This window comes from Typha latifolia, chromosome 7 (assembly GCF_019914945.1).
Source record: "Typha latifolia isolate L0001 chromosome 7, TyphaL0001v2, whole genome shotgun sequence".
NCBI lineage: Eukaryota > Viridiplantae > Streptophyta > Magnoliopsida > Poales > Typhaceae > Typha > Typha latifolia.
The window spans coordinates 1,167,337-1,192,030 of NC_133092.1; the positions used below are offsets into that span (position 1 = coordinate 1,167,337).

The following is a 24,694-nucleotide window of genomic DNA, read 5'->3' on the forward strand; positions in this document are numbered from 1 at the left end:
GGGTAGGGGCAAAATTGACTTTTAAGAGTCCCAAAGTCGCCGACGGCTCCTATTCACCAGTGGGTCGCTTTCGTGGCCGTAACGTGGCCTCGGCCTACGACCGTACACGTATAACTCATTACGCTTCGCCAGGCGATCGGAACCGTCCACTTGTATCCGAGACCTCGAGGGCAATCGGGTCATTTCGTTCTGCAGCTGCATGCAAAAAAGCTTACAGCGAGGCTTCCCACGTGGATCGCAGATTGACTCCACGAAACAGTAACGGGATCCCGTGCATGCATCATGTGAGATGGCATTTCCGTAGTTCCGTATAAATCTCAGCCTTAAATTATTATCTTTTCCTTGTAGGAAGTATGCGTTACGCGGTAAAGACGGAAACTTCCTTTAAATAACCAAGAAAGCCACTCGTAGTATCCGACTCGGCGAGGTTATTCTCCACCACTAGCTATCCTTTCCTCAAAAATGACTTACCAGGACATAATACCCTCTTGATTCATTTCCAAATGACAATGATGTCCCAACCTAAGTCTACGAGTTGCAGGTTAAGATGAGCGGCCGTGATGCATATGCGCAAGAATATTCCCGGCCGTCTCATATGGGGTGTATCGTAATTTAGCTGCAACACCATGCCGTAATGTGTAAGGTCCTGGCTTTTTAATACTAATACCACAAAAGCAACACCACTTACTTACCTCGGAGTAGTTCTTCCTTCGTCTCTCCTCTGCTGAGTCGGGCGAAGGCGATGACGAGGCGGTGCTCGCACTGCAGCAACAACGGGCATAACTCCCGCACGTGTCCGACGCGCGCGGGGGGCGTGAGGCTGTTCGGTGTGCGGCTCACGGAGGGGATGGGCCCCATGAAGAAGAGCGCGAGCATGGGTTGCCTCTCCTCCGCAGTAGCCGGCGCCGATCCGCTGCGCGACGCCGGGTACGCCTCCGACGACCCCGCCCACGCCTCCTGCTCCTCTAATTGCCGCAATGAGCGCAAAAAAGGTACTTCCCAAATCGAAATCGCAAAAAAAGAAATTTTCTTCTTTTTTTTTATTCCTTTTATTTTGTACACGACTTTCAAAGATTTTTTTTAAAAAAAATACTATGTGGACAATTTTTTCCAACCTTATTTCTCCTTCTCACGTTTTTCTTTTCTTTCTTCGTTTCCGTGGGAAATTTTGGGCCGTCGAATGTGGCCCAACACTTTGTTATAAACATATGTTGGAAAGCGATGGGAGACGACGATCCACGTGATATCGTCTGTCCAATTTGATTGGTCTTTATTGGTTTCTTTACTTTGATCTAGTTACCATTTGGGATTCGTATATTAGTACTGATACAAAATTTGGTGTGGTATATGTATAAGTTCTTTAATATATAGATCACATCATTGCTAATAAGACAAGACAATTTCATGAGAAAAAATTAATTATTTTGGGTTGTTGTCTTTTTTTTCTTTTTTTTTTTGAAACTATTTGCTTGAGATGTTAGGTACATACAACTAGAGTTTGAAGACTTTAGGCACCGTGAGGTTGATGTGTGATTAGGATAGGAGTTTGTGTAGTGATTGAAATCCTTAATGGGTTTTGGTATTGCTGACCCATTTGATCATTCATTGTGTATTGGATGTAATCGGTTTACAAAAATCTGGTTAAGATGTTGTTTTCGGAGGTTCGGAGTCGAAGATCTAATTGGTTTGTGCTAGATAGTTATACGCATGCTACAAGTTTGTTTCTATCAAAATATAAGCAACAAAATTGCTCTCTTCTCATCAATGTAGAGTGTGACGTAGGATATTCTACAGCATTCCCTTGTTTCATCTGTATTCGAGAAATGTGCTTCCATGATCACTTTTGACGAGTATATTTCTATCATTTCTGGATGCCACTGATTGCCAGGAAATTCATAAATTACAAGGTATCTGACAATTGATGCCATCATTCTCTTCTTGCCATGAAGCAGAATTTTTTTATGCATGTTGTGGAAATAAGCAACAGAACTTCGTAATATTTCCAAAAATCCTGAAAACAGAATTCTGAAAAATCTTGGGAATTTTATATTAAAGCCTTAGCATGGAGGCTGCTTCCATTTGCAGCTGGCATGGAATCACGATCCATGTCACCATTAAATTGGTGCTATTAATCATAGATTGCATAAGAAGAATAGTTTCACTTGTCATGTGGAGTACCTATTTTCTATGTTGGACCGATAGACCTGTATAATTTTTAAGGATCCTAAGTATGTCTTTCATGTTGAATTAATTTGTGTCTTTGCTTGGTAGATTTTTCCAATTCCTCATTAATTTTCTTGCATGCGTTTTCTTTTGCTTTCTCACAAATTGTTGACTTGTTATTTGAATGGGCTTCTTTGGAAGGTGTATCACTCTAATGTTGTGTTCATATTAAACTTGTTAGGCTGTTGTTTTATGATCTACTTATTTTTGCCTATCTTTTCGTGATACCTTATCTTCTATTTTCATAAATTAATCTACAACCATATATTCATCCAAATAAATTTGTTATTATTCCTAGAGTTGTCATCTTACAATTTTGTATGCTTTCTCACAACTGAGATCATGAATGATGCTTAGTGTGCAGTAACTAGTTCTTGTCAATTCACTTCTGACTCTCGTCGCAAAAATTCTGCTCGGATGTTCAGTTTCTCTGCACTTTCATTATTATGATCTATTCAAGCAGTTAAAATATGTTCCAACTTCTAACTCCCTGATGATGTCTATAGTCTCTTGAACCTTCTGAAAGTCGCTTTGAAAGATCACATGTTCTTTCAGCTTCTGAGTTCTGAGCCCTACTATCCTCAGCTTTCATTTGTTTCCTGTATTGCATTAAGTTCTATATGCTGTTGAACATGTTGGAATGATGATATGTTTCTCATCCATAATAAGATAGAAAAAGAACCACCGACCTCCCATGTATAATGATGTAAATTATGTTCAAGTTCTGATCTTGCATTGTGCTGCAGGTGTTCCTTGGACTGAAGAGGAGCATCGGATGTTTTTACTGGGCCTGCAGAAGCTGGGAAAAGGTGACTGGCGTGGCATCGCTCGAAACTTTGTTGTGTCCCGGACTCCAACTCAAGTGGCTAGCCATGCCCAAAAGTATTTCATTCGACAAACAAATGCAACAAGACGGAAGAGGCGGTCAAGCTTGTTCGACATTGTACCTGAAATGGTCTGCCTTCTTATCAAGACAGCCCTTAACAGATATATTGGTCCAGTTTATTCTTAATGCCTCCTTATTTTTGATACTTCTCTCCTGCACTTTACAGCCAATGGATCATCTCCCAGTTCTTGAAGAGCAGTTCATGCTTCATTCTCCTCCTGATGAAGATGAGAACTTAAATCAAGTTCCATCTTTACATCTCAGTCAGCAACAAGGATCTGAACTTAGTGGAATCTCCCAGAATAACCCTGGTTCAGATCTCAAAGAGAGCATTCCATACAGCACTGGCCCGATACCGCTGATACCAACATTCTACCCTGCCATAGTACCTGTGCCATTACCTTTCTGGCCTCAAGGTTTCACCACTTCTGCAAGAGAAGAGGTGGGAGAGACCCATGAGGTCCTAAAGCCAACACCTCTTATTCCAAAGGAGCCTGTTAATGCGGATGAGGTAGTGGATATGTCCAAGCTAAACATTGGAGAAGGTACACCGGGATGCATGGAGCCGTCTGCTCTTTCCGTCAAACTTCTCGGAGCCACTTCTACGAGGCAGTCAGCGTTTCACGTAAACCCCGCAATGACCAGGCCAGATCTGAACAAGAGCAACAGCAATGCAATCCATGCAGTTTGAACAAGCTTTCTCAGAACTTATCTGATCTTCTCTGATGTCAAGTTGAAAGTTAGTCTTCACATACATTTCAAATTATGTCAATCTTGTAACAAAGTTGTAGAAGCGTCATGCTGTAGCTAGTTTTATGTTCCTTGTTTATAGTTTGAACAGAAGCTTTTATCAAGTAATAATGTATTTCCCCAGTAGTATCTAATTGCGCAAAGCTAGCTGCTTGTTTGGTTATAACTTGAAGGGATTTATAGTTACCACAGCCCACATATTTGAAGGTCAGAATGTTCTTCATAAAGGTAATTAATTGGTAAGATGGTGCTTTCTATTTAACATAAATATGTGATTTATATTCATGACAGAATTAGACGAAGCTTTTGTATGTGAGCCAAAAATTAAGTGCTTCTCGGGTCCGGATCATATATCACATCTGATTAGCTTTGCCTTCGAGTTTTGATACATAAAATTAGATATTCATAAATGAAGCATCGGACGAGAGACAAACCCGATAACCCGATAGTTATGAGACCCGACAGCTTAGAACCTTGAGTCCTTGGGTCTATAAAAAGGAACGACGGAATCCCTGGTACATTTCGTCGAACACCTTTCTTGCTGTTATTCTCTCTTTTTTCCTTATTAATAATTTCTTGCTTGCAATTCTTGACGACCATCTTTTTTTCGCTTTCCCTCCATTACCTTTCCCCTCACACATCGCCTCTTATACTTCGAAATGGTACACGTTTTTTTTCCTAACAATTGACTTCTCTTTCAAGAATTATTAGCTTTTCATTTGCGATTTCTTTACTACTAGAAGAGAATTATGGACGTTTGCAACATAAATTAGGAGCATTGTGCTGACTATCTAAGGCGTTTGCAACATAAATTAGGAGCAATTAGGGGGTACTGGTCCACTAGCAAATATTGTGTCGACAAGCCTTCGCTTTATAAGCTTTGTAGTTTGTATGATGTGTTATTAGCTTGCTAAGTCACCAACTGGGGATGGATATATCCTTGTCAACACAAAGTGGCCATCCTCTGTAACGATGATTAGCAAGAGCAAGGTTGACTTATTGATGCTCAACCAATGAATCAACCAATGATCATGTGCTTGATTGGAATGTATTCTGTGATATTTGACAGTAGGTGGTGAAAGGAACGAGGGAATGTTTCAGAAACTGTGCTTGTTTGCTGCTACTGTAGTCCTGAAAGGGGACCGTTCTAAGAACAGCAGTCTAACAGAGAGATGCTGGTCTTGCCACCTGTCACTAGAAAGTGATGAGATACTATCTTGTGGTTGTAGTTCAGTATTTGTCTCATTTTCATGATCACCAAGATAAGAATTTTCACCTTTTCTTTTTTCCCTCATTGTGCAACCAAGTTGGTGTAAGAATCAGGTTAAGATTCTCTTATCTATACATTGGACAATGATATCGTGCAAGAATCGTGATCGTTGGACCAATTACTGTGCGCTGAATCTTCCAGCTTCCACTCCTTTTATCAAAGGTGTGGATGGGAAATATACCAAGAATAGAAAACCATGGGAGATAAATACTGGAAATGTTTGTCCATCTTACTCATATATGGGCAATGGAATAAAGGAAGCAACTGACATGTCTATTCTCATTGTCCTTCTATCTTCTTTTTTTCTTTTCACTCATTTCGCTTCAATCTTGATGGAAAGGCATGAAAAGGACCATTTATTTGTTGCTCTTTCTTCCTTACTGATGATTAGCCTTGGTATTTATTATTTTCAGCCAATAAATTGTAATGAGAAAGGTTATCTGCATGCAGAACAAAAAATAGTATTTACTTGAATATTACCCTGTGAGTCCTTTTGAGGCATAAAAGACCAGATCAAGGTAGCACATTGTTGTTGATGCTGTATTAGAAGGGCAGTAGAGCAATGTTGGAAATTAATCCAGAGGTGTTTTCTTTTCTTCACCCTGTTCATGAAAATGGTCTTCATTTGTATTGGGCATTAGAAAAAAATTATCATATTTCTGACCTGAGAAGTAATTATTCGAACATAGGAAAAAGATTTCTCTTTGTAATTGCAGAATTTATCACATATATAGGCTGAATCATCTTGTTTCTCTTCTCTTAATGCACACTTTACATACTTTGCGTTAAACTGATATGCATGTGCAGGGCAAGTATACTTCCTAGGATTTTAAAAAAGTGACCATGACGCAAAAGTGAATATGAATGGAGATGCAAGCGTACGAGTTGATAAAAGAAGGGGAAGAATATGTGAACATGCGGACATATGCAAGGTGGTAAGATGCAGTACTGTTTATATGTATCTTACCCCTTTTTATATGTTTTTTATGACCTGGAAGCTAGCAATCTACAGCCTTGTAGGATCACAGTTCAATTTTTCTTTCTGGATAACATTTTTTGGTGCATTCGAATATGCTAGAATGCTGTTTTACTCTTTCATTAGGACATCAAGAAAGTCGTATGTTTGGTTTTGGCTACAATTGATTCTATGCTGCAGTTATACAACCAGTGATCCAATGGGTAAGCAATTAATCCTATGGATTTACATACTCCTGCGGTCTTATTCAATTAATGCTATTGATACCCGAACACAGATAATTCGGTGTTTATTCTTGCAACTTAACCCAGTGGTTATTCCTGCAGCTGTTTTATCTCTGTTGGTTAGATGCGTTGGAACTACTTTTCTAGCAACTGCAGTATGTTTGATGCCAAAGTTAATCTTTTTATTATTATTTTTTCACTTTTGAGACAATTGTGGGTTCACCTAGTGAATATTTTATTATGAGCATATGACATAAAGATGATAACAGTAAATAAGGTAACAAAGTGTGGAGTTGAGGAAAAAGCAAATTGAAGAAAGACTAGCACTGCTTGCTTTCGGCTTCAACCAACTTAAATTTAAGTATATTTGACAATAAATCTTTGATAATTTATTGTTTGGTGACTGGAATCGGTACTGAGTAGATTCAAAGTGCAAGAATTATTCTTTTCTTTCTAATTGCTAAGAAGAATGTCAATGGTTGATGTCATTTTAAAGGACATTGATATTCATTCTAACATTCTCATATTACTTTAGTAGCAATTATTTTATTTTTCTTTTTAAATTACTAGCGAAGTATCTTCATAGAAAGATCACTCGTGAAACTAACTACTGATATGGCTGTCAAAATAAATGAGTTGTTCGAGATGGGTTTGAATATAAATGAGCTAAGTTGGAGCCAAATTTTAGGCTCAAAATAAATTAATTAGTGCCGAGCCTGAGCACAAGTCGGATTGCTCAGGATAAGCTTGATAAGCTCAAAATTAGTCTCGACTTATTTAAGGCTTGAATTAAGCTCGGCTTGAACTGGCCCCAGTTTGTTTAAATAGGCTCGGTTTGAGCTTGGCTCAAATGTAAATGAATCTGAGCTTGAATTAGATTTTAAGCTCGAAATTTATTTCAAGTCGAGCCTAAATCTCGGCTCATTTACAATGCAACCTACTTGTCTAATCTGCTGAAATATATGGTTATCTTGTTAAAAAAACTCATTAGATCTCTCAACCATAGTACTAAACTCAGACAGCTGATAGCAATAAGGCATCTATCTCGTTTCTAGAAGGGAGAGAAAGAAACATTGGCCCACTTAATGGATTTTAATGAGTGCCTAATTAAGTGTCAGTCCTCTATATATAGAACCCTTCATAGTTCTTAGGTCTCATCACAACACTCTATCACTCTACTTTATACAAGTGTATCCAACTATGGAGTATTCGAGCTTACTACGCCAGGCTAATAATATGAAGAAGAGCCTCCTTGATCAGGTTTCATTTCGTCTGCTCATTTTGCCATTCCAATTTGATACCAATAAGAATCCATCATGATCTCATAATGGATTCAGCTCACTGCCATCTTTCTAAGTATAGGTAGAGTCTTTTTAGCCTCCTTTCCAGCTTATCTTTTTTATCAGAAATATATAAAAACAGATCAGCTGATTCCCCACATAAACTTAGCTTATCAAAATGGATTCATCATTCATACATGAAATTGTAGAGATCTATAGAACTTACATGCAGTTGCATAAATGGACCATGGCTCAATTGTTAGAATTATTCATTACTAGGTGCAAATTTGAATATTGTACTCATGATATTGATTCCACTTGCAACATCAGGTCAAAAGGCCAGGTTGTTAAACTTCGCTTTACATGTCCTCAGTGATATATTTTTTCCTTCATGTTGATTTTTTTGAGTAGAGAATTGTTACATAGTTGCAAGGTAGATAATAGATAGTAGCACTATTATTTTTTGATATAATTTCACTTAGATCTTCTAAACTATTAAAAAAATTTGATGGTACCTTATGTTGTTGAAGGAAAAGGTGAAAAGATATAAATACCTCTTTACATTAATAATTCTCTTTCTTTTTCTCTTAAAGAAATAAGAGCATAAATATCACTAATTCACTCACGTGTGAGTCAAGGCTAGTCAGGTGACTTATGGGTGGAAAACATAATAGGGGAACTAATAAATAGAGAATTTGAGAGGTTCCTGATAATTTAGCGAGTCTGTGTATCAAAAAAAAGTATATGAGGTGTATGTGAACAATAGTTTAAGAGTCTAAATAGAATTATTCCTTATTTTTATGCACATAATTAAAGTAATAAAATAAACGGTGGATCACTTTTGGTAACGTGGATTAAATTAACAGAATAAAATGGAGACAAAGCAACACAAACAGTGTTCGGAATGTTCTATTTCCATCACTTGCTTGTGTTCCCTCCTTTCTCTAATTATTTGGAATTATGCAAGAAAAAGGTATAGTTTGGTGCAAGATTCACCACTTTTTAGTTGTATGTGGTATCACCACAAACACAAGATCATCAAGAGCAAACTAAAATGCAGTACATATTGAAAGGTCTAATCCAGATATACACATATATAGGTTGCAATAACGAGTAAATTTATGATTTTTGTGGTTTTCTCAGGGATATCTTGATGACCAATTTAACCAGATAGAAGAATTGCAAGATGAAGTTAGCCCCAACTTTGTGGAAGAAGTTGTGGCCTTGTTCTTCAAGGACTCATCCAGATTATTAGCCAACATAGAACAAGTGCTGTGAGTAGCAACTTTTGTTTGAAATGATTAAATATAAAGGTTTAGATTGGTGTATTTTGCTCATTGCATTAAGATTATTTCCATCCAGCGAGAAGTATCCCCGGGATTTTTCTAGGCTGGATTCCTTGATGCACCAATTGATAGGTAGTGTCTCCAGGTATGAACAACGCATATGCTTCGAAAAATGTCTCAATTAATTGTTGAGTTTTTACTTCATACTTTCCAAAATATGCTCTTCAGTTTGTTTTCTTTTCTTCTTTTGAAAAGGTGGAAAAGGTTCTGTTTTCTCAAAATACAAGTATGTTTTGAGAATATTCTCTATGAATGAATCTGAGGTGTCTTTTATGGATATACGTAAAGAAGATTACTTTCGCAAATTCATCAAAAAAAAAAAAGAGCTGTCTGCAATAAACTTGAGAGGTAGGTGGTGATATAAACATTTAAAAAAAAATACACTTGATGTTGTTGTTGCAGTATTGGCGCTTTAAGGATGAAGAATGAATGCACTTCGTTTAGAGCTCACTGCAGTAACGGAAATCTTGAAGGGTGTGTCTCATTTTCGCCATTCTCTATCAGGAGTCATCTCCTTTTATCTTTAATATATCTTTTCTATTAGATGATTTAGTCCATGCCCTAAATTTAATGGTTCCCGGTAATACTTAATCTGCTATCAACCTGTTCATATCTCTCTATGTGCATTCAGGTGCAAGAGATCATTTCAAAAGGTGAAGAGGGAATACACTACCTTGAAACAGAAGTTGGAGAAATATTTCCAGGTTCTCTCCCTTAGTCTCATTCCACTCTTCAAAATTTTCTATTTCCACCTTCATAATTAGAATTCACTACAGATATTTTGTTCTTGCTTAACTTGGAGTTTTTTTTTCTTTGGTGTTTTTAGTGGTTACGGCAAGCTGGTCCTGTAGAACAAGCAACAAACTCAAGGAAGTAAAACGAGCCAATATGATGCATATTATATGTTAGTAAGCTCGTGATTATTGAGAGACTGGACAGTTGTTGGGTGTAATAATATGAGAATGAGAAATGCTGTAAATAAAATTAGAAGCTTTGGGGTGTTAAAAGTAAGGAAATATATTATTTAGAATTTATGCCTTCTAGTTTGTCGTTGTTTTTGATTGGTATGCGCAGAGAGCCAGTATTTATGGATTGCATTACTGCATACCCTTGCATTTGTCAGCGATAATCACGAATAACATGCCATTATATATATATATATATATATTGGGAACAAATCTCTAATAATGTAATAAAGATGTGCCTGCACTGTACATGAAACTCATCGGTTCAAATTCACGTTAGCATCACTAATATAAGAAGAAAAAAAAGGTGGGATGGGAGAACCGTCGGATTTTTTTATAGGCCAGTAACAAAGTCATCAAAAGTAGAAAGAACGGATCAACCTTCACAAAAATGAACACTTTTTTAATAGAAATAAGTAATCTAATTAAGGGCACCAAAATAAATACTTCACCAAGTAAAAGAATACAAAACGTAATGTAGGGAAAGAGAAACTAATTATACATATCTAGGCTCTAGCCCACAGAGAATAGCCGAGTTCCTAAATACTGGTGCAACAAAACAATACATCGCATATGCACCCATAAAGAATAGAAGAGCTTGTGAATACATCACATGGCACAAGAGTGATGTGCACGAATACGTAGCTTAATACACAATAAAAGAAAATTCGGTCTCATCACCATTACAACAGAATAATTATACAACCTTTTACATAATCACCATGATACATGGCACTGCACTCCAACACCTAAGAAGAGTCTTAACTGACTAGCGAAGAATTTCCTTCAGCACCGAGCGTGAACATGAAATTGATAATTCTTCCTGTTTCATTGTATGCAGTAGACACAGTGCCCGTCCTGCAACCTTCCAAGCAAAGCCACATTTACCCACAGCCCCACTATTCTTTGCATTGTTATAAGCAATTTGATAAATTGTAACTGCTTCGTTGAAGATATCATTGCGTGGCCTTGTGCTCTCTTCAAACTCTGCAGCTCCATATAGAAGCTGAAGTTTCGTAAAACCAATTAAATGCAAGTTTAGACTCTTTCAGAGACACCTCTATATATAAAAAGAAGAAAAAAAAACACTTTGCTATTCTCACCTCTTTATATTTTTGGAAGACTTCTTGCACCATCAATTCTTTAGATTCCTTAGATTCATGATCCATAGAACAGAGCCGTGCCATCTCTTCTAAGTAATCTCGGTAGCGCGTCATCCACAGCTGCAAGCAAGACTGAGGAGCTTCCTCACTAAAGCATGGAAGTTGGCAAATCTCTGAAACACCAAAATAGAGAAAGGGAATGTAAAACAAGAAAAGGATAATGCAGCAAACCACTAAATAAAATTTATCATTTGCTAAAACAGCCATTAAGGCAAGTCCTTTCTCCTAAATTATTTCCTCATAACGTAAAACATAATTTACAACATCAATATGGTAACAAGAGTTTCTGTTAAACCATTGCCAGAATCAGCTCAAGACTTTCAATTAGGCAGATACTGTAAAAATTTGTTCCAAACTGTTGCACAAAAAGTTGGATTATTCAACTGGAATGAAACGGTAGAAGATAATAAGAACACATCCACCCTTTGCATTATAACTCAGAATTGATGTAAGTCTTGTACAATACTATAAACATGAATTGTACTTGCAACCACATAATCTCCTATTGTTTTGAGATTTTGCTATATCCATGTTTCATACACTACTGATGGTTGGCTTACAAACAGGTAAGCAATATGCAACTACAACACTGCAATTTTTTTTTATACATCACTGAATTTATTCTTACAAGTATGTTGCAACAAAATGTGGTATTTTGTGAAAAATCATTACAATGATCAGAACTATGACCATTTCTATGTATCCATAATGATAGGCCCTAAAATACTATGAACTTAGTGCACAAATAAATCAAATCAATTTACGCTTGTCATGTCCCAATCAGATCTACACAAAAGAAATAACTAAAGATTGGATGCAAAAACTGAAATAGAAAAATGTGTTATCTGCTACCACCGTCCAAAGGTGACAAGCAAAGAATAATTGACAGAATGATAAGCCAACTATGGCTTGACTATTAGTGGCAATCACAGAAAGCTCACTAAGTACTACTTTTCATGAGTAAACTGGGTGTAGTCACATCAGCAAAGTCACAGATAAATCCACAGAACGGGTATCGAGCTGCATTTACATATGCATTATATAATGTCCCACTTTGTTCACCAAATTGCAGGGTCATCCTACTATTAATCAACTTATGGTAAAAAATGGTGGCCAAACACTTACTACATGCAAATTATTAGCCACAATCACAACTCACTACAATAAAAAAGCTTACCACTTGATAGAAAATGCTCTGTTCGTGATGACTTCACCTTATCATGTATCACCCCCAAAATTGATGTTGAATTATAAGAATCATCGTCTGACCTTCCCATGAAATGAGGATACTTTTTAACCTTCAACTCAGGAGGCACCTCAACCTAACTCAGAAAACAGAAAATCAGTAGAATAACAGTTTTAAATAATACAAAAACAAGGCATACATAAATTTTGTAAATTAGACATGGTCATTGACTCATTGCCACTAGTGTTCTCGGAATCACATATTGAAGGTCTGTAATGCTAAAAAAGAGGTGCAATCTTGACATCATCTCTATCGGGGCAAGTGCAGTACAAGCTGATAAAAAGATGTTGGATCAAACTTACACGTGAGTATTTTATAATGATCCACAAGCACCAATGTATGCTAACAATTGGTGTCTGTCCAACATAAATTAATAAATATCAATCCATTCTGTTTTTCTTTTCTTCGTCTCAGTTTCTTTTCTTTTTCATTTTTCCTCTTAGCTAGCTATTAGTAGATAAGACATCCTGAATTCCAAGAATCAATGAGAAGCAAATTTGTAGACTACATGGAAAAACCAAATCTTAAATTGTCAGTTATACATATATATGGATTCCTTTAAAGTGATATTAGGATACAAATATACATTTTTACGTAATTTATTATCCTACTTTTCTTATGATTTTTCATATCTTGGTATTTGTATCATATCCTATATCCACATCCATGGTTCATAGATTTCACAATCTCAAAATAGTTAACAGCATAAAGAATTATTTAACTTCAGATTAATTCAAGGTATATAGGTGAAAAATTTTGGTATCAAAACAGAACTATGGAGATAGTTTAATTTTTAGCATCCAGAGATTAATGGGACAACAAACACAAGGAAATATCAGTGATGGAATATGTGAGTATTAAGCTTTAATGATGAAATAAACCTTTATTCCACTTTTTGGGGCATCCACAGCATCGTAATATATATCGACCAATTGAAGAATCGCTCTCCTTAGGAGTTGTTTTTCTTCAGTACAAACATTTGGAGTCAAAAGCCGATCCATATAGGCTAGCCAACAATCTGCTGCCGCACTTATTGTGTAACTGGATTGCACATCACAACTTCCAAATATAAGGAACATGAAACCACACTAAGATATACCGAGATTAGATAGTTGCAACACTCTATCAGGTCTGGGAGATAGCAAGTTCCATTAAAGGTTCTACTGGAACATCTACCAGTTTCAAAACAATTGTAGAATAAAGCATCAATGACGGTTCCATTCAGCTTAAGTAATAAAGAGTAGTAAAGCCTCAACAAGAAGAAGAAAATCCATTTATAGATCAATATAAGACACAGCAGCACGAGAGAAAAATGGCAAGATAATTGCAAGCAATTAAAGCAGATTACGAAAACACATACTTTGTAAATGGTTCTTGTAAACTTTCGGTGGATTATTCATAAGTTCAACAATTAGTTGAATATATGAGAATACAAAAGACTGTCAGAGCTAGAGTACTAGAGTAGTAAACATCTAAAGATTCATATTCTAATGTTAGATCACTTCAATATTCTTCCAAGTCTACAAGCTGCTTGAGTACTAGAATATTAAATGTCTAAAGACTCATACTATACAGTAATATTTTCTTCAAAATCACCTCCAAGGAAAAAGAACAATAATTCAAGTTCTCCTTTTACCCTTTCCTGTAGTTCATTTCTTTTCAAGATAACAAGAAGCACCTGATCGCTAATACCAACTATCTGGGGTCAGCTATATAAGATTACAACAGTATAGTTTCTATCTTATTACCCTATATTAGCATAACAAACAATCTAAACTGACAAAATACACTATAGTTCATGACAATCGGGAAAAAAATGTAATATGACTTTGATTCAACTTTAGAAACTTCCTCCTACCTCGAGGAACAAGTATTTATGAAGGTGAGGCATTTATCATGTTCCAACACCATGACACCAAAGGATTGTCGCAGACTATATTATATTTCCAAACCATTACATGATTTCTTTAAGACTTCGTCAATAAAGATAAAAAAGGGCAGAAAAATTGCTTTGAGGAATAAATTCTTCCAAAAGTTAAATAACCTAAGGGCAATATAATTCTTCGGAATCATGCTAAAAACAAGGTTCCAAGAGTTGGGATCAGGATCAGCTACCAAAAAAATACAATACATATCAGCCATTTCGATATCAAACTACTTTTTAACTGCATAAAATTCTAGAAATTATTTAAAAATACAAGAAAACTTCTATAATTCAAAAAAAGGACGGAAAAAAGAAAATAAAAATTACTCATTATGAAGAATAAAAATGAAACAATACTCCTTTAAAACCAAGGTTCCAACTATCAGTTTTGATATTGGGATCAGATGCTTGAAAACACGAGACATATCGATCATATTGGTTGTATCGATCTTCTGTTTCGAACGACCTGGATTGGGGATCAGTTGAATTGACCATAACGGCCAATCGGTTTCAACGATACAAATTGGGATCAAACAATACTTCAATCCATGCTTGAAACCATAATGAAGTCCGAACTAAATCTAGTAAATTTATATATTCGTAATTTATAGCTACAAAAGTGAGATAAAAATATCTCTCTTCATTGTTGTTCTGCAGCAATAAGAAAGAGAGAGAGAGAGAGAAAAGGGGAGTATAAAAATATAGAAAGAAAAATAAAAGAAAAAACATTCACTCGAGTATACCAGAGTGCAAAGTCGTCGAATGAGCTTAACAAATCGTAAGTGGGAAACGAATGCGTGGGGAAGTGAGAGAGAGAGAGAGAGAGAGAGAGAGAGAGAGAGAGAGAGTAAAAGCAGAAAACTTGAAAAGAAGGTAGATGGGAACAATTACCTATGTCCCTCAATTAGATCCATTTTGGATCCGACTCGAATCTTTAAACAACCCGTTTTGGTTGGTCCCAATATGACCAAAATTGGCTCGAAACCAAGGTGGGACGAGGTCAGCAATGGTCGATCCCATTCCACCGTTCCCTATCTATATTCAACTCGAAATTGGCCAAAACAGCCATATCTGGCTAAAACATAACCTGATGTGAAACATCACAAATATGAACTACAATGAATGCAATTCAAGATTCAGTAAAGGCTACAATATGTTAGGAACACCTTGGTTTGAATCGATTGACTAAAAATTGCTGAAAGAGCATCCTTTCCAAATCTGTACTTGACAATTGACTAGGCCTTGCATGTTGCATTTTCTTTGGTGGAATTGCCCGAACCCATGGTTCACTTGCTTTAAAATGCTCCAATAACTGAAAATCATCCAAGAAAATTCTCATTGTAAAAGTGATGTAATGAGCAAAAAAGCGCATTACTTAGTTACATTCAATTGACATCACATATCTGAAATAGCAATACACCTCAGGTAAAAAGTTTGATTGCACCATAAAATTAAGTAAATAACCTAGACAAGATATGGTGCTAAAGACTCCAGAATACCTGAATAGTCAGTATATATTTAGAGACTAACAAAGTAATAAGGCTCAGAAGTATCATCGCCCATGACAAGTAATGAAATCCCAAAGACCTGCAAATAGAAAGGTGACCTTCTATAGCTATTTCAAAAACAAAAAACATTGAACAACACAATTGACTCTCAAGCTTGCTTATTTATGTAGGTTTCTTTCATAGCCTATTTAAATAAATAGCTCGATAAAACAAGCAAGGGTACATAGTTCTCTTTTTGAGCCCATGCAAATAAAAATTGCTGACCAGGAAAATTGGGACAAAATATAACACTTGAATGTGAAGATATATAGAGTTGAAATAGAAATTTTATTTAGAACTTGAGAAAAATTTCTATCACTTCCTGGCCATTAAATGCACATTGGAATAGTGAAAAGCTAACCTATGATGGAGAGAGAAAAAATACTCAATTTATTCCACCTTGTGATGAGTTTGTGCAAATATAGAGGTGCATGCCAAAAAGTGTCAACTTTTGCTAAATTTTAACACTACATATATATATATATATATATAATCTGCAATAAGGTCAGACAAGAGCTCCACGTTTGTGCAAACACAGAGGTGCATGCCAAAAAGGTGTTAGAGCTAAACTTTAACAGTACATATATATATATATAAAATAATCTGCAAGAAGGTCAGAGAAGAGCTCCATGGGCTATTACATCATTACATGTGCTTTTCATGATTCAGGGGCTATTTAGACAATCAAGTTCCATAGATGTTGACTGGCTGGTGGTACTGGCAATCTAGGTAAAAAGACAAATCAAAGGGAAAAAAGGGAATCTCGCCAATCAGCTTTTCTTTCTACGATTCAAAGAAAATACTACTTCAACTGAGTTGTGGGCAGAAATTCCATTGGAAAAAATGCCAGAGAGGTGATTATTGCATTCCCCTCAATTCACCTCATTCTATACATGTGTAGGCAGCCAACCTCAATCTTCCTCTTCTGAGAAGCACAAACACAGATAAAGATTCATAAACATGAAAGAAAATTTTCTAAGAACATGATGTTTTGACATAGACAATAACAATCAGGTTGTATACACTAATGAATTGAACAATATATCTCAAAAAACAGAAACCAACCTGTGGATTTCTCGATACCCAATAGATGTCACCATCAAAATCACTGTTTGCCATCTCGTCAGCCAAAGACCTTGGCCCATTAACTGGGAAAAAGATAGCATATTTAGCATTTCCTACAATCTTCTCCAAGCCCTTGATGTAGGTTGCAGTTAAGATGTGTATGTCACCGAAGTGTAAACCTGGATGCTTGTAAACAAGAACACTCCCAGAAACATGCCCATTTTCACTGCGTGCATGAAAGGAACATAAATGCCAGGTATGCAAAAAAACTTACTAATGAATACATAATCAACAGTCTCCAATATAAAATGGAGCACAATAAAGAACAGAGATATCAATTTGATGGCAAAAAATCAAGAGAAACAACACCAACATTTTCACAATATTATAAATCCCTATAAATGCAGCATCCTATTTGCCAAAAGATACCAAGCAACACCCTGAGTTAATTTTAATTTAACAAGCACATGACTGAGTGAATTAAAAAGTAGAATATTTCACTCATTTCAAATGATATTTTTATATTTCGTAATTACCCTAATCTCACTCCTCTAATATGACCTTTGAAAATAAATTCAGTAGTTCTTAGATCTTAGATTGGTTGATCTTGTGGAATTCAATATTTGGATGCAATTTTAATAATTTAATGATTTGATTTGCTCCTATTTTGTTCGAGATCAATGTTTTGGTCTATCTCTAAGCTGTTTTGGCTGCTTGATTCAGTTCTATAATTAAGTTAATCTAATGGTCAGGTTAAATTATATCTATCTATCAAACAATAGAGTGTGGCTTAATATTTCTTAGCAAATAAAGGGTTTTGAAAAGAGAGCTTATTTGTAATATAGTCAAAGCGTGGGGTGTCAGTTGTAATTGTCTCAAAAAAATTAAATATGCTGAAGCTTTTACTATTAGAGATTTGCACGAAATAAAATAAAATACAATTGTCTATACATACAGTATAATGCAAACTTCATTAGGTTTCAATGTTCCAGTGGGATCTGTTGTTCCCATCAAATAGTAACACTCACTCACAGGGACCTTTCCTCCCATAAGTCCCTTCTTTTCCTCCTGCATCATCACGGACAATCGAGACTTCAAATATGGTTCATTAAGTGGTATTCCACAGAGAATCATTCTGGCCGCAAGAGAGTCATCCATATCAGCATAATTAAGTGCAACTGCCATGTTAAGCCAACAAAGTAGGTAAAGGATAATAAGCCAACACGAGTACAAATAAACATATAAAATTCTGAGTGCACCAGATCTTTCTACAAGTAACATTGACATCATTTAGAGCAATAAAGAATATACTTTAATTTACTGTAACATGTATAGCACGAAAATAATTGTACCTAGAAAAGTTACCTCGAAGTGCAGCCCTTGTACTATATCTAGCACTCTCTGCATCATCTAATGCATTCCTCAAAAGTTCCAAAAAACACTCTTTTGGAACTCCTCCATAGTGAAGTAGTACAATTAAGTACCTCGATAAACATGTTCTCTTTGGTCGATTGCTGGGATAAGTATAGAAGCATCAAGCATCGAGCATCAAGCATCGAGCATCAACAGAAATTAAAAATAGAAGAATAATAAAAGCAGAACAAGAAAGAAAATAAACCATACTATCCTTAGAGATCCGGAAGACATACCTTGTGTTAACTATTTCCAAAGAGTTGCAACATTGGATGTACAAAATGCTTGGGTCTGATTCCACTTTTATCATTGAAGGTCGTATACAAATAGTTCTTGGAGGAAGCTACAACAGAAAATAGGATATCTACTTAAAAGAAAGAGCTTGAAATTAAAAATACAAAACAAAAAGGTTAATATTCTCTATACATGAATGCCAGAACACCATTTTCTGTGAGGACGTTATTTGACTTATTTCATTCACAAAAAAATGTAAAACATTTATAACAGTATGATAGAATGTAAAATTGTTTGATATTAAGCAGACTTATTGACAAATGACTGCAATAGTGATGTATCAGAGATATGCAAACAGAATCTTATACTTGTTTAAATACAAGGTCGCTTAGATAATTTCACCTTGACTATAAGCATTACAGGGTAAAAGTTCGTAGGCTGCATTTGTGTGCAACAAGCCAACTATTTAATCTTATGATCTCATCTCTATCTTCATATTACTGTGCCATAGAAATTGACCTGGTCTACAAAGACTACATAAGTTACAACCAAATTCCTTACATTGGAGAAAAAGAATACTTTTAAAATGATTGATTTTACAATCAGAAGATTCAGAACATACCCGTTTATCAATGAGAAGTGTTCCCTTGACAGCAGAACCATTGTAGAACAAACGGAACTGGATAAGAAGAGGCTATAGAAAATGCGAGAGAATTATTAGAAGCTCCATTAACCATGAGCAGTATTAGCTCAAAATTGAAGCCAAAGAACTTCAAGAAATTAGAAATTACATCTACTGTGCATACCGGTTCAGCAGCAAGATACCTATGGTTTTTTAAACTAGAAAATCTCTCTGAAGAATCACAGCCACCCAAAACATTCTGCAGAGAATAAAATGAATAAGCTAATGGATATCACAAAAGGATAGATAGACAAAGCAAGTGGAACTCTACTATAATATATAACATTAGAATGGCTTCTGTTACCACTTTCTAGACTTAAGAAAATGACAAACGAGAAACTAAGGCCCCCATTGGTTGAAGAATAAGATATATTTATCCATAAATAAGGAATCCCTTATTCATGACTTGTATCCAAACATCATCAAATCTAATATAACTAATAGTGTAATTAACATTCTCATGGTATTACTAATACTATGGATACCAAATCCCTTACCCTTGTTTCTAGAGTTGGAATAAAAAGAGACTATCTATCCTAATATTGCAACCAAACACAAAAGGCATAGCTCTCCTCTAAACCATGAAAAAAAATGAATGTAATCTTATCTATATATTACCTTACTCTTCAACCAAACAAGGCTAAAAAGCTCAGTCTAATGAAAATCTGAAGATGGAGAATATTTTCTAATATTCCGAGGGGAAATTACATAAAGATTCAACTCTTTCAGATAAGGGTAAAAAGAATTACATGAGAAAATTATAATGTTGTGAAGATATCTAGAAGATGAATCAAGCTTCATATTATTTAAATCCATATATCTGTAACTTAGGTTATAATTGATCTGCACAATCAATTCTAGTGCATATTATCCCCAAAGTTCCTAAGCAAATGAGAATAAATCCAAGCTAGCCTGACCAACAAACTACTATCGCAAGTTTGGTTCATTGTTCAAGCAATTTAGATCAACAATTTGAACAGCCATAAACCAACAGGGACAACCAACCGCTTTGTCACACATAATATCAATGCATAAAGTGTGACAACAATTTATGATTATTTGCCTTACTAGAAAAGTAACAAAGAATGTTTCAAACCAGGATTTCTTGGGGCATCAAGCAACTCCCTTTGACAATATTTCCAGGACATTTCATAGCCAAATCTTCAGAAATAAACCCAGTTCCATCTGTATGGATCCTTGGCTCGCAATCTTCATTATAAACAATGTTTCCATATTCATCCTAAATGAATCCAATTGACACTGAATAAGATTCCACCAATAAGCTGAGCTACAAGAGATGCATCCAGGATAAGTATATAAAACCTACTTGAGGAACAGAAGAAGAAGCTGGCTTACCATGCAAGGTATGTCCTCAATTTTTTCAATATGAACAGATGATAGATCAATATCTAACTTGATAGTCTTGGACAATATTAAAGAGAACCTGCATTATCCATTTGAAGAATTGGTAAACACAATCAAATCTCATATGGTTTTGTTAGGCTGCCCACAAAGCTACTTGCAGCTACAAACCACAAGCAAAAATTAGACCGAAGTAGACATTGAATTAGGAAGCTACAAAATCCTTCTCAACTGTTCTTTTTCCTGCATCTTGACACATGACAAGCATGTCTACATGTGAACTTGTACTCATCCTCCCAACCAAGTCCTTTTTTTATATAGAAGGCAAACCAAACCAACTCATTTATTGCTGCAAAAATAAAACAGAACATCACCATCACCCCTTCCGCACTCCCAAATGGAATAGGAATCTCTCCTGATCTTTCTGGACAATGCTGTTCACTGTGGTCTATACTTTGCTTACAGTTGCAGCTCCAGGTAGCTTTGCATGACGCGAAACAGAACCTACATGTATAAGCACATGTATGAAAAATCTAAGTACATAGACAAACAGAGTACAGTAAGAAGCAAAACCTGGCCATATATTTTGCCAAGCTAGAGACCGTATGTACATGCATAAAAACTGTACGTGCTTCATGTATCAATTTGTCAGAAAGAGTATATTTATTATCCATAGCCCATCCAGACTTGGTTCGAACGAAATAACACCTAACAGAAGAAGAAGTTATGCTTCTCTTCTTCTCTGCTTTGCCGCCATCCTTGAAAACTGGTAACGGAAGAGATTCGAGAAAGAGAGTGTTAGTTACACCAGAGGTCAGATATGAAATCATAAAAGTATCAATCTTAATAGATAATTTAAGTGGAAACGAAACAGAAAGTAATAGAAATGAACAACAAGAAAAATTAAGTGTTAGTCACATTATATATGTATGTATGTATGTATGTATGTATGTATGTATGTATGTAATTTAAGTGGAAACGAAACAGAAAGTAATAGAAATGAACAACAAGAAAAATTAAGTGTTAGTCACATTATACTAAAACTACTAGACAGTGAACCAAGCTAAGATAATGTGGTCTGCCATCCTTACAAAAAGATGGATATCACATGCCTTGTAAATGTTCATATAGAAAGCTTTTTTGTAAATATTTGACTACTTGTGCAGATTCATAAAAAATTCTCAATAGTAAAAGTACATTCATTTCTAATTTCTAGCAGTACATAACTAGAGTCGATAGATCTTATACAACTAAAACATTCTCGCTTCACCTTTCCAGCCTTAAAAAATTTTAAGAGTGGGCAAAATATGTACATTTTAAAAGACATGCCAAAGGACAAAATGACCAACATATAACATCAGGAAATGTGCATTTAGTGAATGACACCAGGTACTATAGGAAACAGGTTATCATCTACTGAGCATGCTCAGAAGCAGCCATTGAATCTACAACACATAACAAATATAAATTGATGGAAAAAGAAAAACATACTTACAGGAACAATTAGAAAGAAGAACAAACAACATACCAAAGAAACGATAACAGTGTAAACCCACCATGATGCCCTCCTCTGCAACTCTGTCGTATACAAAACAATAAGTGCCAAAGCTGTAAGCAGATCTACTTTCTTCATTCATCTCAGCAAACTTTACAACCAATACATTGTCATCTCCAAGGACTCGCTGCAAGTGGGTTTTGGTGGTCTGAAGATAGGGTCCCTATATCCATTAACTCAACAAATTAGCATTTGCAAAACAAGAAAACAAGTAGGAGAAATATTTGAAAGGAAAAAAAAAAGATAACACCTAAACAGCACCACCACCTAAATGATTAGAGAACACAAAGGAACAGAACTTGAGTTAAGCTACAAATTTTAGCATAGTCGATGCAGAAAAGTGAGCTACATGATAGTACAAATATCAACAAGTCTGAGTAAATAAAGAATATGGCTTTTTTTCTCAAAATGCAAGATAAAAAAGAATATTAGAAATTTAGAACCAAATCATGCTGAAGTTACTGCTATTAACACACAAACCGAAAGAAGGATAAAGTAAAACATCAACTAAGCTTTGATACTCACAATGTAACCAAAAATAACTCAAAAAGAATTATCCGATATAAACTTCTTCGAAGCCCGACACCAAATCATGAATATATGGTAGCATTAAAAGAAAACATGAACTCAGACTACAAACAGAATAACAAAAACAAAGAAACAGCTTTGTCATGCCAAATCGTCGGAACTAATACAAACCTTAAATGTCACATTTCCTTCGATATCAACACAACAGTGATAGACATGTGTCTTTCTTGAGTCCCAGTCAAGATTCTGCAAGTGTGAAGAACAAAATTTTATTTCTTAAAGTCACTGTAGTAGACAATATGTTACTCTTATAAAGAGATTGGAGGATGGGTCAAAATATCAGATTGATGGAGAACAGCATCTAAATCAAATCTTAACTCCAAGATACAGCTGATTTTGACAGTTTATGGTTTGGAACATCCAAAGGGTCAAGTTTTCACCAATTCAGCAAGTAAACAAGACTGATTGCACCACTGGAAATTCATGTAAAAGCTAACTTCTAATACAAGCTGCAAAACAATATGCAGGGCAAATCTTCACCTGGTAACAAAATTATCATCCTTCCGTAATTTATCATCAACAATTCTTCTACCCACGCACACCTAATTTAGTGTAAAAGAATGTGATACCCCAAAAAAAGTTAAATACTTGAGCCAAAGATAGACTTAACATTATTCACTAGAAAGTAATAAGTTATTTTTTGTGCCAGCTCTATTTAACAGCACAACAAACATGCATTGCATATCAGAGCTACACTACACAAAGTTTCAAATCATTTATGACGATCTAAATGACTAACTCTATGTCAACAAGGTAAACTTAGCAGTGGATGAGTGTTTCTTATATGCTTTTATAACAAACATTAATGTATCATTAAAGAACATCTAGCTACAAAGATCAACTTCATGTATAGCTTTCAAAGAAGAGAGCCCATGATAGAAGAAAATTCCATGAAGCATAACCTTTCTCCTATCTGATTCTGAGATATACTTGCACCCAACCTCTCTCCAGACCACCGATTCAAACTGAATCATTGGCAAGCTCTCTAAACTCTTAATGAAGTCCACCGGTATTGCCTCTTCCAGCTTTTTCCTGTGAAAAAAGAGAAAGTAAATGCAAGACAGCTTAACCCACAGATACCTTCTAATCTTTCGCCACCAATGACGCCTACGCCTAAATTTACCTTCCAAGATAACTCAAAATCAAGAAAGCCTTTCTAAACTCGAGTTCTCCCAAGGCCAACATCTGTGGGGTCGCCAAATTCTTCAATGGATTCTCACCATCCGCCTCCATAGGAGCCATCTTGCGAATGGGACTAGTCATCTCCCCACGAGCCATATGAATAACGGGACTTACCATCTCTCTTGGACTGATCTCTTGAGACAATGGACTAACTACAGATTCCTCTGTCGAAGAACCAAAAGGTCCAACACAGAACGTGAATATTGACGCATTTGATGTAAGAATTAATTATGGAAAGTACCTCTGACCGAGCTAAACCCAGGGGAGGATGGCCCCGAGAAACACGAGCTCTCCCGGGTGGAGATCCCCTCGGCGTTTCGAGCCAAGACGACATCCGAACTCTTCGCCATGTAGGTGATGAACCTTGAGAGGTCCTTGACTCTGGATTCTGCGATCTGGCGCAGGATCCGCAGCGAGGCGTCTTCCCCGATGCGATCGAGCACTCGCCGAGCCACGTGATCGGGAGGAGGAAGGGATTGGTTTCGGCAGATCCGACGGAGTAACTCTTCCACCGCGGCGGGGAGGTGGAGGTGGCGACCGGAGGGGGATCGCGTTGGAGTAGGAGAATGAGGAGGAGGAGTGGCCATGGTGGAGACGATGAGAAGACCGAAACCTAGTAGGGGGTTTTAGAAGAAGAAGAGGGTTTTTGGTTATCTTTTGAAGGCGTAGGCAGGGGAGAAGGAGGTGACCGCTTAGTAAAACGTTCGAAAAGCGGTTTCGCGCCGTGTGTGAAGAGACGGTTCGATGGGTCGTATGCTGGACGGACTGTCGGTTGTCAAAACGATCTCCACACATTGCGATTTCTTAGCGGTT

General features: G+C 36.2%; 3 protein-coding genes across 6 annotated transcripts; 2 read left to right on the forward strand and 1 right to left on the reverse strand.

The window, feature by feature from the left end:
* The first annotated feature begins 370 nt into the window (after window positions 1-370).
* On the forward strand, window positions 371-3,988 carry LOC140791808 (transcription factor MYBS3-like). Its single transcript, XM_073142466.1, has 3 exons — window positions 371-992; window positions 2,970-3,178; window positions 3,276-3,988. The coding sequence occupies exons 1-3, from the start codon at window positions 743-745 to the stop codon at window positions 3,798-3,800; spliced, it is 984 nt and encodes a 327-aa protein (XP_072998567.1). The 5' UTR covers window positions 371-742; the 3' UTR covers window positions 3,801-3,988.
* Window positions 3,989-7,500: 3,512 nt separating this feature from the next.
* LOC140792978 (pseudo histidine-containing phosphotransfer protein 2-like) lies at window positions 7,501-9,965 on the forward strand. Its single transcript, XM_073144259.1, has 6 exons — window positions 7,501-7,589; window positions 8,753-8,883; window positions 8,972-9,040; window positions 9,358-9,429; window positions 9,587-9,659; window positions 9,782-9,965. Exons 1-6 carry the CDS (start codon window positions 7,530-7,532, stop codon window positions 9,830-9,832), a joined length of 456 nt encoding a protein of 151 aa, XP_073000360.1. The 5' UTR covers window positions 7,501-7,529; the 3' UTR covers window positions 9,833-9,965.
* A 399-nt stretch (window positions 9,966-10,364) lies between these two features.
* On the reverse strand, window positions 10,365-24,650 carry LOC140792977 (probable RNA-dependent RNA polymerase 3). Of its 4 annotated transcripts, XM_073144256.1 has the most exons (20): window positions 24,123-24,638; window positions 23,823-24,045; window positions 23,602-23,731; window positions 22,811-22,885; window positions 22,085-22,274; window positions 21,130-21,322; window positions 20,551-20,638; window positions 20,291-20,434; window positions 19,319-19,393; window positions 19,135-19,206; window positions 18,515-18,621; window positions 18,231-18,379; window positions 17,821-18,043; window positions 17,045-17,091; window positions 16,866-16,948; window positions 15,420-15,565; window positions 13,211-13,370; window positions 12,261-12,405; window positions 11,024-11,196; window positions 10,365-10,926 (listed from the first exon to the last, which is right to left on the reverse strand). In XM_073144256.1, exons 1-20 carry the CDS (start codon window positions 24,466-24,468, stop codon window positions 10,690-10,692), a joined length of 3,006 nt encoding a protein of 1,001 aa, XP_073000357.1. In that variant the 5' UTR covers window positions 24,469-24,638; the 3' UTR covers window positions 10,365-10,689. The 4 variants fall into 4 exon arrangements, 3 of the variants coding, with proteins under 3 accessions (XP_073000357.1, XP_073000356.1, XP_073000359.1); XR_012109854.1 differs by having other exon boundaries at window positions 12,298-12,405; window positions 16,866-17,091; window positions 24,123-24,646; XM_073144255.1 differs by having other exon boundaries at window positions 16,866-17,091; window positions 24,123-24,635.
* Window positions 24,651-24,694: the final 44 nt, after the last annotated feature.